At 40.0% G+C, this 13,710-nt stretch overlaps 1 protein-coding gene across 1 annotated transcript; it reads left to right on the top strand.

The window, feature by feature from the left end:
* Positions 1-3,926: 3,926 nt before the first annotated feature.
* Positions 3,927-6,347, top strand: LOC137712410 (pentatricopeptide repeat-containing protein At4g18520, chloroplastic). Its single transcript, XM_068451493.1, has one exon. The coding sequence runs from the start codon at positions 4,075-4,077 to the stop codon at positions 5,926-5,928; it is 1,854 nt and encodes a 617-aa protein (XP_068307594.1). The 5' UTR covers positions 3,927-4,074; the 3' UTR covers positions 5,929-6,347.
* The last annotated feature ends 7,363 nt before the right edge of the window (positions 6,348-13,710 follow it).

Here is a 13,710-nt window from a genome sequence, read left to right on the forward strand (position 1 = left end):
AGATACAACAACAGTACCTCCTAAGAAACCAACATAATATTTCCCAGTTTCTTTGACGCTTTTCGGACACGAGTTTTTTTTCTCTTTTCGAACAAATGATATTATCTACACTAAAGGGGTGGGGAGTGGGCTAAGCCTCATAATGGATTAGCAATAATGTGGTTCAAATTCGCCTTAGGCGAGAATCGAACCTAAGATCTCTCCCTCACAAGTGAAGAAGAATACCACTAGACCGTAACACTAAGTGGCTTTCAGAAACGCGTTATATATGTTGAGAGTTGTCCCACATCGGTGAGGGAAAATGTTTGCTATGTGCTTATATAATATTGGGCTACTCCCCATATTGCCAATTGGTTTTATGGTGGAACCACAATTTCATCATGGTATCAGAGCCAGGTTGTCCAAGTGTGAAGCTCAACGGCCACACGTGCTTCACGTCACCCAGTTGTTGTCCATGTGTAGGCTTGCAAATCCGCCACATCGGTGAGAGACAAGGTTTGCTATGTGCTTATATGATATTGGGCTACTCCCCATATTGCCAATTAGTTTTATGATGGAACTGCAATTTCATCAATATGTACATATTTAGTTTTCTCACTTCCTAATTTGACAAATGAAACACACAAAATTATTGATACCACAAAAACACAATTACTAGCATGCTTAGTGCTAATTAAAATTACCCAGTTTACAAAGAATCGAAAGCAACATAGCTCTTTGTTGCAGAGTGCCTTCAAACCAGTAACAAAAACCCTCAAACCAAAAGCTCAAATTGTGAATTTGGGACCCCAAACGGCGATTAAAACGACAATTACTTGCACACTACCAATACCCAATTCATGAAAATCCCACTAATGGAGAATCAAGCACATAATTATCAAATAAAACAACAGATAAAGTTCATACCCTTGGTAATGCTAGAAGATCGGGAGATAGATTTCGGCGAGGTTCTGATGGAAGAGAGAGAAGAGACGCGGTCTCTGGTGGCGGTTTTAGGGGCTCTGAGTGGGAAAGAACATGAGGGTTGGAGGGTGGCGGTGGAAACCATGGAGGAGTTTGCGCCAATGAACAGAGTTTTAGTGACACCTATTCAGGCCAATGAACAGGGTTTAGTGACAGTATTTATTTATTTATTTTTAGAAGGTCTCTTTGATTACTTTCAAATTGTTGGAAATTTGGCTAAAAAACAATTTTTGGACAAAATTAAAGAAGAAATCATTCCTTTACCTTCATTTATTTTTTAGTGCAAGTGATATTCGACACAAGGAGAGGAGAAACGGTTTCAATCGAGATGTAGTAAGTTAAAGACAAAGATTATAATCACCGGCAATTCACCATTTATTACTTTCGTTTGTTTTTTTAGCTTTTATTTTCCAGTTTGCTTTTATAATCTCTTTTACTGAAATACAATGACTTTAATAGAATTACAAAAAGATGAAATTTTGAGCCTAACAACAAAACAAACATCTGGCAAGAGTATATTTTTCAATTTGAAGTGCCCTTTTCTAGTGATTGTATTCATCGAAAGTTAAAAAGAACTTGTGATCAAATTAATTAAAAATGAGATGAAGACCAAATTTATTTTAAGACAAAAGTACATTGTGGGATAAAGAAATGGAATAGTAAACCTCATATGCAAATATTAATGCACCTTTTTATTATGGAAAATAACTTTATTAAAGAAAAAAAATCTCTAAAACAACCTGCTCCAATACAACCAAGGTTCAAAGCATTTAATGTCGAAGCAGGGAAGCAATAATCCTAAAAGTGGGGGTTAGACACCGATATCCCAGCATTTGCAAGCTTATCAGCTACAAAATTGACTTCTTTAAAAATATACCACCATTGAATGTTAAGAAACTTAGAAGCCAACCATTTAATGTCTTCAATAATTGAGATGAGGCGTGTCACATCCTGGCCTGGGGTCCACCACATCCCGGGCCCGCTCCACCATATTGTCCGCTTTGGGCCTCGACCACGCCCTCACGGTTTTGTTTCTGGGAACTTACACAAGAACTTCCCAGTAGGTCACCCATCATGGGATTGCTCTCATGCGCTACTCGCTTAACTTCGGAGTTCTGATGGAACCCAAAGCCAATGAACTCCCAAAAGGCCTCGTGCTAGGTAGGGATGTGAATATACATATAAGGATCACTCCCCTGGGTGATGTGGGATCTTACAATCCACCCCCCTTAGAGCAATTCCACCCGGGGTTGTTAGGCCGGCACTTAGCCAAAAAACAAGGTTGGCACTCAGCCCAAGCTGGTCTCCAGGCCAGCCCGAAATTGACAGACCTTGGGATCGACCCAAGTGATGCCTTATTGACGCCAGCGTGGCATCTGAGGGCAAGGAGCCACGGAGGGAAAAATGAGGGAGAGGAGCTCGTCGCTACGTCGATCTTTGGTACAGCAGGAAGCTCCTGATGTAGAGCGACTTGGACATGCTTTCCGCAAGACTCGATATTCACGCAAGAAACCTATTGGAGGTTTACAACACCGGTGTTTTGACACAGCGATTCGCGATCGTCATTTCGAGGCCTGGCAACGGAGCTTGCAGAGACGACATGAGGTTGTCTGAAAAGATTGTTTCTGTTATTTCTGGGTTTCGTTCGTACAAGGTTGTTCTGATCGGAGCCGGGATTATCACGCCGTTGATTCGGGTTTTGGAGTGTGGGAGTGAGGTTGGGAAAGAAAAAGCTGCAAAGTGCTTAAAGAGATTAAAGTCAGAAATTAAAAATAAAATTATTATTTTTTATTATTTTATAATAAAAATTAATAAAATTTTAATAAAATTGACTAGACTATTTTTTGTTAGGGTTGGAGATGCTTTGGTCTATTACTATTTACTGGGGTCTATTACTGTTCACTTGGGTGGATAAATGAGCTGGGTGCTGGCGCAAAGTCTTTAGGGGTGGAATTGCTCTTAGGGGCCCGACGTCCTTGTCAGCAAGCCACGGCCAGGGTTAGGCTCTGATACCAAATTGTCACATCCCTGCCGGGGGTCCACCACATCCCAGGCTTGCTCCACCACCGTAGCACGATATTATTCGCTTTGGGCACAGACCACGCCCTCACGGTTTTGTTTTTGGGAAATCACACAAGAACTTCCCAGTGGGTCACCCATCATGGGATTGCTCTCGCGCGCTACTCTCTTAAGTTCGGAGTTCTGATGGAACCCGAAGCCAGTGAGTTCCCAAAAGGCCTTGTGCTAGGTAGAGATGAGAATATACATATAAGGATCACTCCCCTGAGTGATGTGAGATCTTACAAGGCACCAAGGGGGCTTCCATATCCCCTTGTCCAGATCAATGATAAGCAACTTGAAATTTTTGAAACAATAATTGATACAAACTAAATAAATAACTATTTCGCTAATAAACTAAACAATGTTTCTCTTCTCAATATTAAAACCCTTTACTAGATCCAAATTTTTCTCCCAAACCTTCTTTCACCCCAACAAAAAAATAAATTAAAAACATATTTTTCTGTCAGAATTGTATTTTTTATTTTTTTTATTTTTTTCTAAAACAATAGCGTTGGTGGGAGAACCATCATGGAAGAAATTAAGTGGCTTGCTTCATTTTTGACTTGGTGAAATGAAATTATGTCTTTAGGGAAGCAAACCTCACAACAGATATTATTACCACCTTTGAGCACAATTGTACTCATTTATATGTTTGGGATGAGTGTATACCTGCCCAAGCAAAAAACACTTTTTTGTTTGATTCTTGAGGCTTTGAGTGTTATCAAGGCTTCTCTTTAAATTAATTTTCTTCTTCTTCGAAAAAAAAAAAAAGAAATATCATTGGTCAGTTAAATAATTTATCATCAAGAGATGAGAATTGGTTTCATCTAAAAGTATAAACATAATTACTTTTCCCCGAAGATCTATGTGCAAAGTTATTTTGGGTAAACAAAAAGTTAAGAAAAAATTAGGGGAATATTTTGAAAGCTGGCGGCTACACCACCTACACTGGTTTTTTAATGCGAAGCGGAGCCCAGCTCTCTCAGACCAAGATTCTGTGTCTGACTTCTCCTTTGCTTCGCGGGATTTTTCAAACCTGCAAAACAGGCAATGCTTTCGCCGACTTTCTTGCCACCACGTATTGGTATCAGCCTTTATCAAACACCTTCTCTGCTCTCCATTCGACCGCCAAAACACACAAAGCATTCGAATTCAAAGCCTAATTATCTCAAAACCTCATCAAATTTTCGCTGTTTTTCTTGTGAAACTTCATCTTCTGCGTCAGATTTTCAGAATTCGAACTCCCACGAAAACCCAGAGGCTGAATTTTCGGGTACTCAATCGCTGAGCCAAAGCTTACGGCCCTACTTGCTTGCTCTTTGGCTTCGGTCATGTCGCGGTCTGAAAGAAGTGAGGAGATTGCATGCGATTGTTTTGAGGTGTTTGGCGAACCCGGTTACTTATGTTTTCAACAATTTGATGTGTGCGTATTTGGTTTTTGGGAAGTTGGGGGACGCCCGGAAGGTGTTTGATGAAATGACTGTGAGAAATGTGGTTTCTTGGACTGCCATTATTAATGGGTACTTGAACTTTGGTTTTGACGATGAGGCTTTGGGGTTGTTTGGGGAAGCTATCAATGATGGGGTTGTGCCGAATGGTAAGATGTTCGTGTGCTTGTTAAATTTATGTAGTGAGAGAGGGGATTATGAGCTTGGGAAGCAAATTCATGGTGGTGTTTTGAAAGGGGGTTGGAGCAACTTGATTGTTGACAGCGCCGTTGTTAAATTATATGCGCAGTGCGGAGAGCTAGTGAGTGCTTTCTGCGCATTTGATCAGATGCCGAAGTGGGATGTCGTTTGCTGGACAACTATGATCACTGCGTGTTCGCAACAAGGGCATGGCCAGGAGGCTTTTTCGCTGTTCTCGCAGATGTTGAGTGATGGGTTTTCTCCGAATGAGTTTACAGTGTGTGGTGTTCTCAAGGCTTGTGGGGAAGAGAAGGAATTAGGATTTGGGAGACAGTTGCATGGTGCCATAGTTAAGAAGATTTACAAGAATGATATTTTCATAGACACTTCTCTAGTTGATATGTATGCAAAATGTGGGGAGATGGTACACTCGAGAAACGTATTTGATGGAATGAGAAACCGAAACACAGTTACATGGACATCTATTATAGCGGGGTATGCGCGGAAGGGCCTCAGTGAGGAGGCCATATACCTCTTTCAAGTAATGAAGAGGCGTAACATATTGGTCAACAACTTGACCATTGTAAGCATCCTCAGAGCTTGTGGTGGGATTAGGAATTCGGTGATGGGGAGAGAAGTTCATGCACAGATAGTCAAGAACTCGGTCGAAAGACTCAAAACCAATTTACACCTAGGAAGTACTCTAGTGTGGTTCTACTGTAGGTGTGGAGAGTACTCCAATGCCACAAGGGTCCTCCAACAAATGCCTTTACGAGATGTTGTCTCATGGACTGCAATCATTTCTGGTTGTACACAACTTGGGCATGAGGCTGAAGCTCTGGAATTCTTGAAAGAAATGATGGAGGACGGGGTGGAGCCCAACGCGTTTACTTATTCATCTGCTTTGAAAGCATGTGCTAAGCTGGAAACTGTTCTGCATGGGAAATTGATTCACTCCTCTGCAAACAAAAGTCCTGCCATGTCTAATGTGTTTGTAGGTAGCGCTCTGATTTATATGTATGCAAAATGTGGGTACGTAACAGAGGCATTTGAAGTTTTTGACAGCATGCCAGAACGTAATTTGGTTTCTTGGAAGGCTATGATAGTGGGTTATGCAACAAATGGTCTCTGCCAAGAGGCTATGAAGCTCATGTACCGTATGCGAGCAGAAGGTTTTGAGGTGGATGATTACATCCTTTCCACTGTTCTTACTGCATGTGGAGATCTTGGATGGGAGATAGATCCTTCTTTGGAGTGTAGCCTACGGTCTAGTTGATCCTATCGCCTGATAAGAACTTCAGGTTAAGCTTGAATTGTGTCTAAGATGCCCTGCCCGGATCAGATATATAAAACTGAATTGACGGGAGGAAGAGGAAGCCAATTTCAAGATTGAATTGCCACGACCTCCTCTTTGAGATCACTTATACTCGTTAATATAAAGGAAGGGATAATTCAGCATTGTAACTTCCAATCAAGTTATGTATCGGTCCTCGCATTTTGTTCAGAGTCCAAGAATGTTACTGCGTTACGGACCCTTGGAAATACTGAACTCTGTTGTGAGGAATTAGCATATAGAATGTAGCAAAACTGAACGTAGCTTATGTAAATATACATTCCGTTTAATTAGCCATGTACTTTGTGCTTTAAGATCTTCTGAATTTGGTCCTGCATTCTCAGAATTCTTAGATTTTTGGTTTCGACGTATATGTTACTAAAGTTTCTGCTGCGCCTTGCTATTCTATGCCATGCGTCAGGACCGGGGGTCACATTACCATCCTCGCCCCCGCTCTCCGTCCCCTCCTCCATCGGTGTTTAGAAATTTTGTTGAATCCCCGTCCCCATCAGCACAAAGTCCTGCTCTCCTAAGGTCCTCATTTTGAGGACTTGTAAGAACTTAATGTACATTAGCGACAAGATCGTATTAGTTTCAATCTAAAGGCTTAAAATATTTGACAAGTTAATAAAGTAAAACAAGAAAATGGATTTTCTAATAGTTCATGAATTTTAAGTTGATTTTGCTTTATTAAGTTGTCTGTTGTAAGCCTATTTGATTGAACTAATCTAAGGTATTAGAAAGAGGGGGCCGGCAGTATTATGAGAGAAGAGAGAGTGATTTAATTGTGAGGTGTGTGTTGTATCACCCCCATTTTGCCTTTATTTATAGTAGTAGGATATGCAAAAACCTTACTCTTTTAAGATTACAACTCTTAATAGGTAATCAACTCCTAATAGGAATATAAGAGATATTCCTAGATGTACTAGGATTTACACAATCACATTCCTATTCTAAATATGATTGCAACACTCCCCCTTAAGTGTGTAAATACTCAACAAACCATCGCATCAGATCTTCAGCAGAGAAGGTAGAATAGTTGATAAAGTTATCAGCACAACGGGTGAACGCGAGTCTCAAATATAAAGAAAGTATGCATTGGTAGTAAAACTCACAAAACCTCACTATGGTAAAACCCAAGGCATGGGGAAAAGCCCATAGACTAAGGAGAAAAGTGAGAAGTATGCATAATGTCTAAAACAAACGTCAAACAAACGTCAAACATGACAAAAGTAGTGAACTCAATGGAGCATGATCTTTCATCTCAGATTCCATCCGAACAATGCTCAATCTCTAGGCCAAGGCAGTATCGAGTTTTTCTAAGATCTTTCATCTCAAATTCCGATTTCAAGTGCATAGCAATTTCCTTAAGCTCTGCGGGAGTTCCGATGAGGTTCTTGTCATCGACATAAACTGCAACGATTGCAAATCCAGCATGTGACTTCTTTATGAACAAGCATGGGCATAATTCGTTGTTCACATAACCCTAACTTGTCAAATATTCACTTAGACGGTTATACCACATCCGCCCGAATTGTTTCAATCCGTAGAGTGACCTCCTCAACATAATTAAAAGAGTGTTCTGTGGTTTAGAACTATTTGAACTAGTCAATGGAAGTCCTTATGGAACTTTCATGTATATTTATGTATCTAGATCCCCACAGAGATACGCAGTTATCACGTCCATAAGCTGCATATTCAGTTTTTTAGAAACTACCAAACTGACAAGGTAGCAGAACGTTATAACGTTCATTATGGGGGAATACGTCTCCTTGTAATCAATCTCAGGGCGCTAAGAGAAGCATTGCGCTACGAGGCGTGCTTTGTATTGCACTATTTCATTCTTCTCATCACGCTTCCTCACAAAAGCCCACTTGTAGCCAACGGGCTTCACACTTGGTAGTGTAGGAACAATAGGTCCAAACACTTTATATTTTGCAAGCGAATCGAGTTCAACTTGGATTGCTTGTTTCTAGTTTGACCAATCTGTTCTACATTGGCATTCATCAATGGAACGTGGTTAAATTTCATCGCTAAGCATGATGTCAGTAACTATTGTGTACGTAAATGCATCGTCGATGATTATCTTATTTCGATTCCAAACTTCATCCAATACTGCGTAGTGGACAAAAATCTCACGATTCTCGGGAGAGCTAGGTTGTCTCGTCTAAGACATCATTGTAATCTAGAATAACCTCATGCGTTGGAACGGATGAGTGAGTGATGGTCGAATTCAAACTAGGGTCACTAGTTGGTGGGACCAGGCCGCGAGGAAGGTGTGGCCTTCCCAGCTTTGGGGGCAATCCAGCCTTCCCAGGCGGGCTAGTGACGTACGCGGGGTATATCTATCCTTACAGGTGCATTTGTAGCAGGTATATGTGATCTTGTAACCTTAGCTAGATTATTTAAAACATCTAGTATACTCTGAGCAATGTTGTGAAGATCTATAATTCGTCACACCTTAGTTTTAGACTGGGCAGTGCGAGGATCTAAATGAGACATAGTGGGAGCATACCACGACAATTTGTGGGGTTCTTCAGGAACGTTAACATGCTTATCTCCCCCTAACGATGGGAAGATTGTCTGACAATCCGCAAAACGTGTGGTAAAGAGATCTCCTATCAAGGGTTCTAAATAGTGAAAAATTGATGGCGAATCATAACCGATACAGATTCCTATTTTTCTCTAAGGACCTATTTTGGTACGTAGTAGCGACACTATTGGCACATAAATGGCTCACCTAAACACCCGTCAATAAGAGACATCAGGCTCGTATCCAGTGGCCAATTGTAACGGTGAATGTGGTTGGGTAATGGTGGGCCTCAAGAGGACCAATATAGCTACGTGCAATATTGCATAGCCCTAAGTAGATACCGGCAGTTTGGTTCGCATAACCAAAGTCCGAGCCATCAATTGAAGGCACTTTATGAAAGTTTTTGCCATGCCGTTTTGGGTGTGAACATAAGGTATAGGATGTTCCACATCAATCCATACTGACATGCAATAATCGTCAAAAGTATGTGATGTAAACTCTCATGCATTATCCAGTCAAATCAACTTAATCAGATAATTAGGGTGGTGAGCTCTTAACTTAAAAATTTGTGCTAGGAGTTTAGCAAATGCAGCGTTGCGTGTAAACAACTGGCAAACATGTGACCATCGTGTCAATGCATCAACCAACACCATAAAGTATCTAAATGGTTCGCATGTTGGTTGGATAGGTCCACAAATATCCCTTTGAATCCTCTGAAGAAACTTAGGGGGGTTGTGAATAATCTTTGCAATTGAACGTTGAGTATTTAATTTCCTTAAAGAACATGCTTTGCATGGTGGGAATCCAATGTAGGGAGGTAATTAATGCCCATAAGATGATTTGAGGATACGGCGCATCATGTCATGTCTAGGATGTCCCAAACGGTTATGCCAAAGCATCAAAGTGCTCTGGAACTCAGGCATAGGGCCGCCCACATGATGGGCTTCTATGTCGCAAATGGTTGTGATGTACAACCCACTCGGGAGACGCTCCAACTTCTCGTGAATATGCTTCTGGCCATATTCATGCGAAATGATACAAAGAAATCCAGAACCATTATCTTCAGTGGTTTCAACATGATATTGATTATCTCGAATATCTCTAAAACCCAGCAACGTTCCTCCGGAACGTGGAGAATAGAGTGCCTCTTTAATGGTTAAGACTGTGCCATTGGACAACATGATATGAGCATTTCTGTATCTTTCAATCAGGTTGGATGGCCCTAAGAGAGTTGTCAGAGGTGCTTTCTTAGGTACAAAGTTAGTAAGATAATGTCACTATCAGCCAGACAACTAACTTCTCCATTAGATATATACCTAGAAATAAATTGATTGAATTGGTCACATGCACAAATATAATTCTATTAATTCAATTAAGCAATTTGAGCAATAATATCCATCAAATAACAATCCATAATTTAAAACAAATTATTCCCAAGATTTAGAAAAATTGAAATTAAACCATAAACCTAGAAAAATAGGGAAGAGGGGCCAGCCACTCTTAGTGGGTTCGGCCACTAGGGGTAGGCACCCTATAAAAATGTCTAATTTATTCGTCCATAGACGCTGACACCTCCTGGAAATCCGATATTTCCATTGATGTAGTAGCATCTTTCGGATGATCCACATGTGCAAAGTTAGACTCACGACGGGAATGATACTTGGCAATAGCCTCGAGGTTAGCTTGGCATATGTGTGACCAATTATCCTTTGATCCAAACAATATCACATATCCATTTCAATGGAAGCCGATTGAACGAGAGCTTTACCCTTCTTCTTGAAGTTCGGGGCCTTAGAGGCAAGGGGTGGACGTTGCTGGGTCATATGTCCTCCCTTGGGGTCGGTGTTCTATTGACCTTGGGCCCGTGGTTGGGCTTGCCGCCCATTACCACGACCACGACGGTTTTTTCGTCATTTGTGGTTGCTAGAATTGGTCGCATGCGCTTCAAGCATGGCGTTCGAGTCAGTCAGTCGAGCTTGATGATTCTTCATCAAAAGTTGGTTCTGGTTTTTAGAGAGAAGTCAAACAGAGATCAAATCCGAAATTTTGGTGAACTTTTATGCCTTATATTGTTACTGCATGACAATATTGGTGGTGTTGAAGGTCAAATAGGTATTTTCCAAAAGATCTGATTCGGTTAGTTCCACTTTACAAAACTTCAGCAGTGATCGAATTCTACAAACTTCAGAGTTGTATTCATTCACGGACTTTAAAGTCTTGGAAGCGAAGATGATGCTAGTCGTGTCTTGCTTCAGGCAAGTATATGTCTTTCTAGTGATCAAAACGGTCGGCCAAAGCAAGCGAGAGGGTGTGTGGGTCCTCCTCAGTGACAGGTTTGTCGTCGGTTAATGCCTCGATGGTGGCTCTAATGCCCTTTACAGTAAGATGGAGCTTTACGTCTTGAACCCACTTCAGGGAGTTTCCTTCAGAGACTTCTAGAGCGGTCAAATCAAGTTTGTTCAAGTTCGACATGTCCCTAAAACGAAGGGTACAAAAAACGTGATTAGTCATATGGTGGTCCATAGATATATATTGTAAAACATTCGGGTTCTATAGAAATGTATTGGTTTAATTTATGAAAACTTCGGGTTTCAAAGGCACTGAATATGAAACTATAGGTTCAATTTAGTTTTATGAACGACTAGTTCATAAATAAGAGGTTCTTGCAAGAAATACAGACTTCAATATGCTGATTTAAGTGTAGTAGATTTGAGTTTCTTCGAGAACTCAAGTGTGAGAGCTTCGTTACTACGAAAGTATGTCAACGGTTCAAAGTATAAAAATAAATTATTGAATTGATAATGTCCAAAAGTGATATTCAGGTCAATAATTTTGGATTAATTATCAGATTAATGGATTGCATGTCACTTTTAATTAATTCAATAGATCGGGACTAAACAGGGTTGATTGTGGAAGCAAAATAATGCCAAAATAATAGCATTAGGTTGAAAAAACCATAGCCCAAAAAAAATTTGGGTTGGGTGCTGTGAGTAGGGTAAAGCCCTATAGGCATATGGGCTTGGGTATGGCTGCAAAAGCAGCTTATATGTCGCTGCAGGCCACAGGTTGAAATACAGGAGCCCAGTAGCAAGCTGCTAGTGTGATTGGGCCGAGACCATTGCCCGGAAGTAGGCCTAAAGGCTTGCAGGTGCGAGAGAAACCCTAGCCGCAGTTAGGTTTCAAGTTTAGGCCGTAGGGACTAAGCCTAACCCTGTGGATTGGCTGACTAAGTTGCGAGCTATGGCAAGGTCTAAGCCCAGCAGCAAGCTGCTAGCGTGGGTCGAGATGGAAGGACCAGTCCAGCATGCACTGGTGTGGGTCGGGGCTGCAGGTCTATGGTAAGAAACTAAACCAGGCACACGGCCTGGTTGTCCACAGGCTGCAGCGAAGCTTAAAGGCTTCAGTAAAGGTCCGAGACATCAAACGACGTCATCTCAAGGAGGGTCTCCATGCGGCTGGGCTTCAGGCTAGCACGGTGGTCCTTGTGGTGGTGCCACGACGGTGATGCCGCAAAATCTCAAATTCCTTTTTTTTTTGTTCAAAATTTTCTAGGGTTTGAAAAACCCTAATATGCTTCTAATTTATTTATATGCTTTGACTCACAATTCCACATAGCAATTTAATTACGTAATGCATGAAACATATATATATATATATATATATATGTATGTATGTATGTATGTATTGACAAATATATGAAACATGCATAATATATGTATCGTAAGGAAAATATAAACATAGAGGGGTTCATGCATCATGGGGAATATTTTTATGCTTCATGGACATTTTAAATATCTTCCTTTATTTTAAACATACCTAATTAGCAGAAAACAAATAAGAGCCTTTGAATTTTGTGGAAGATAGTCTCCTCTTACAATCTTTTAGTTCCTCAGCTTCTGGCAAGAACGTGCTGATAACGTGTTGTAGGCCTATTTGATTGAACTAATCTAAGGAATTAGAGAGAGAGGGGTCCGACGGTATTAGGAGAGAAGAGAGAGTGCTTTAATTGTGAGGTGTGTGTTGTATCACCCCAATTGTGCCTTTATTTATAGTAGTAGGATAGACAAAAACCTTATCCTTTTAGGATTACAGCTCTTAATAGGTAATCAACTCCTAATAGGAATATAAGGGATATTCCTAGATTTACTAGGATTTACACAATCACATTCCTATTCTAAATATGACTGCAACATTGTCAAATATTTTAAATCTTTGGATCTAATCTATTATAATTATATGGCTAATATGCCTTTGGTCCTCACAGGTCCTCAAAATAAGGACCTTAGGACAACAAGATTGCGTCAGCACATACTTCCCCCCTCCCTCAATTTTTTTAGTATATCGATATTTTTACACTAAGGGGAGGGAGAGTTCGGTAAAGCCACACAATGGAAAATTCGCCATCCACGAGATTCAAACTAAGACCTCTTACCCACCCACTAAACCGTCCAAGTCCCCATTTTATTTCTTTACAAAGACCTTTCCTCGTGGTTCTTCAATTTTAAAATTACCATTTAATTCCTTTGTGTGTCTTTATATAAATGGTTTTGTTATGTGCATGGAAATAGACCGAGAAAAAAAAAGAAAAAAAAATTAATTTACCCAATGGGTAACTTAATTTGGTATGTGATAACTTTTTATTTTTTATTTTTTGAACAAACGATATTATTGATAGGGGGAGGGGGTAGGCTACACTTCACAATGGGCTCATAATAATGTAATAAGTAGCGATATGTGATCACACTAGACGGTAGTACGAAGTAGCAATATGTGATAACATTGATATATCTACTTTTTTTTTTCTCATGATCAGGTATGAAAATAAAAATTTTAAAGACTTGAATAGAAATAGACCGAGAAAGAAAGAAAAACAAAATAATTTAGCCAACAAATTAAGAAAATAGATTATTTCGATGAAAAAATGAAACTTTAACGAAAAATTTCCAGTACTGTTTTCTTTAATGAAAAACCATATTTTTACACTAAAAGGGCAATCATAATTCTTTATTTTATCTTTATTGTTAAACCTCAAAATTTTTAAACATTTTTCATTAGTTTTTCATGAAAAGAAAGAGAGAGGAAGTAATGAATTTTGCATATGTGGTATGAATTTAATTTGGAATTAAGAATTTCATTACCCAAATGAGTCCACGAGAATATTCAAAGTCCAAAACCCGGACCGTCAAAAATTC

This window comes from Pyrus communis, chromosome 1, assembly GCF_963583255.1.
Source record: "Pyrus communis chromosome 1, drPyrComm1.1, whole genome shotgun sequence".
Classification (NCBI taxonomy): domain Eukaryota; kingdom Viridiplantae; phylum Streptophyta; class Magnoliopsida; order Rosales; family Rosaceae; genus Pyrus; species Pyrus communis.

Coding starts and splice junctions, on each gene's coding strand:
- LOC137712410 (XM_068451493.1), top strand. CDS start 4,075: ATGCTTTCGCCGACTTTCTTGCCACCACGTATTGGTATCAGCCTTTAT.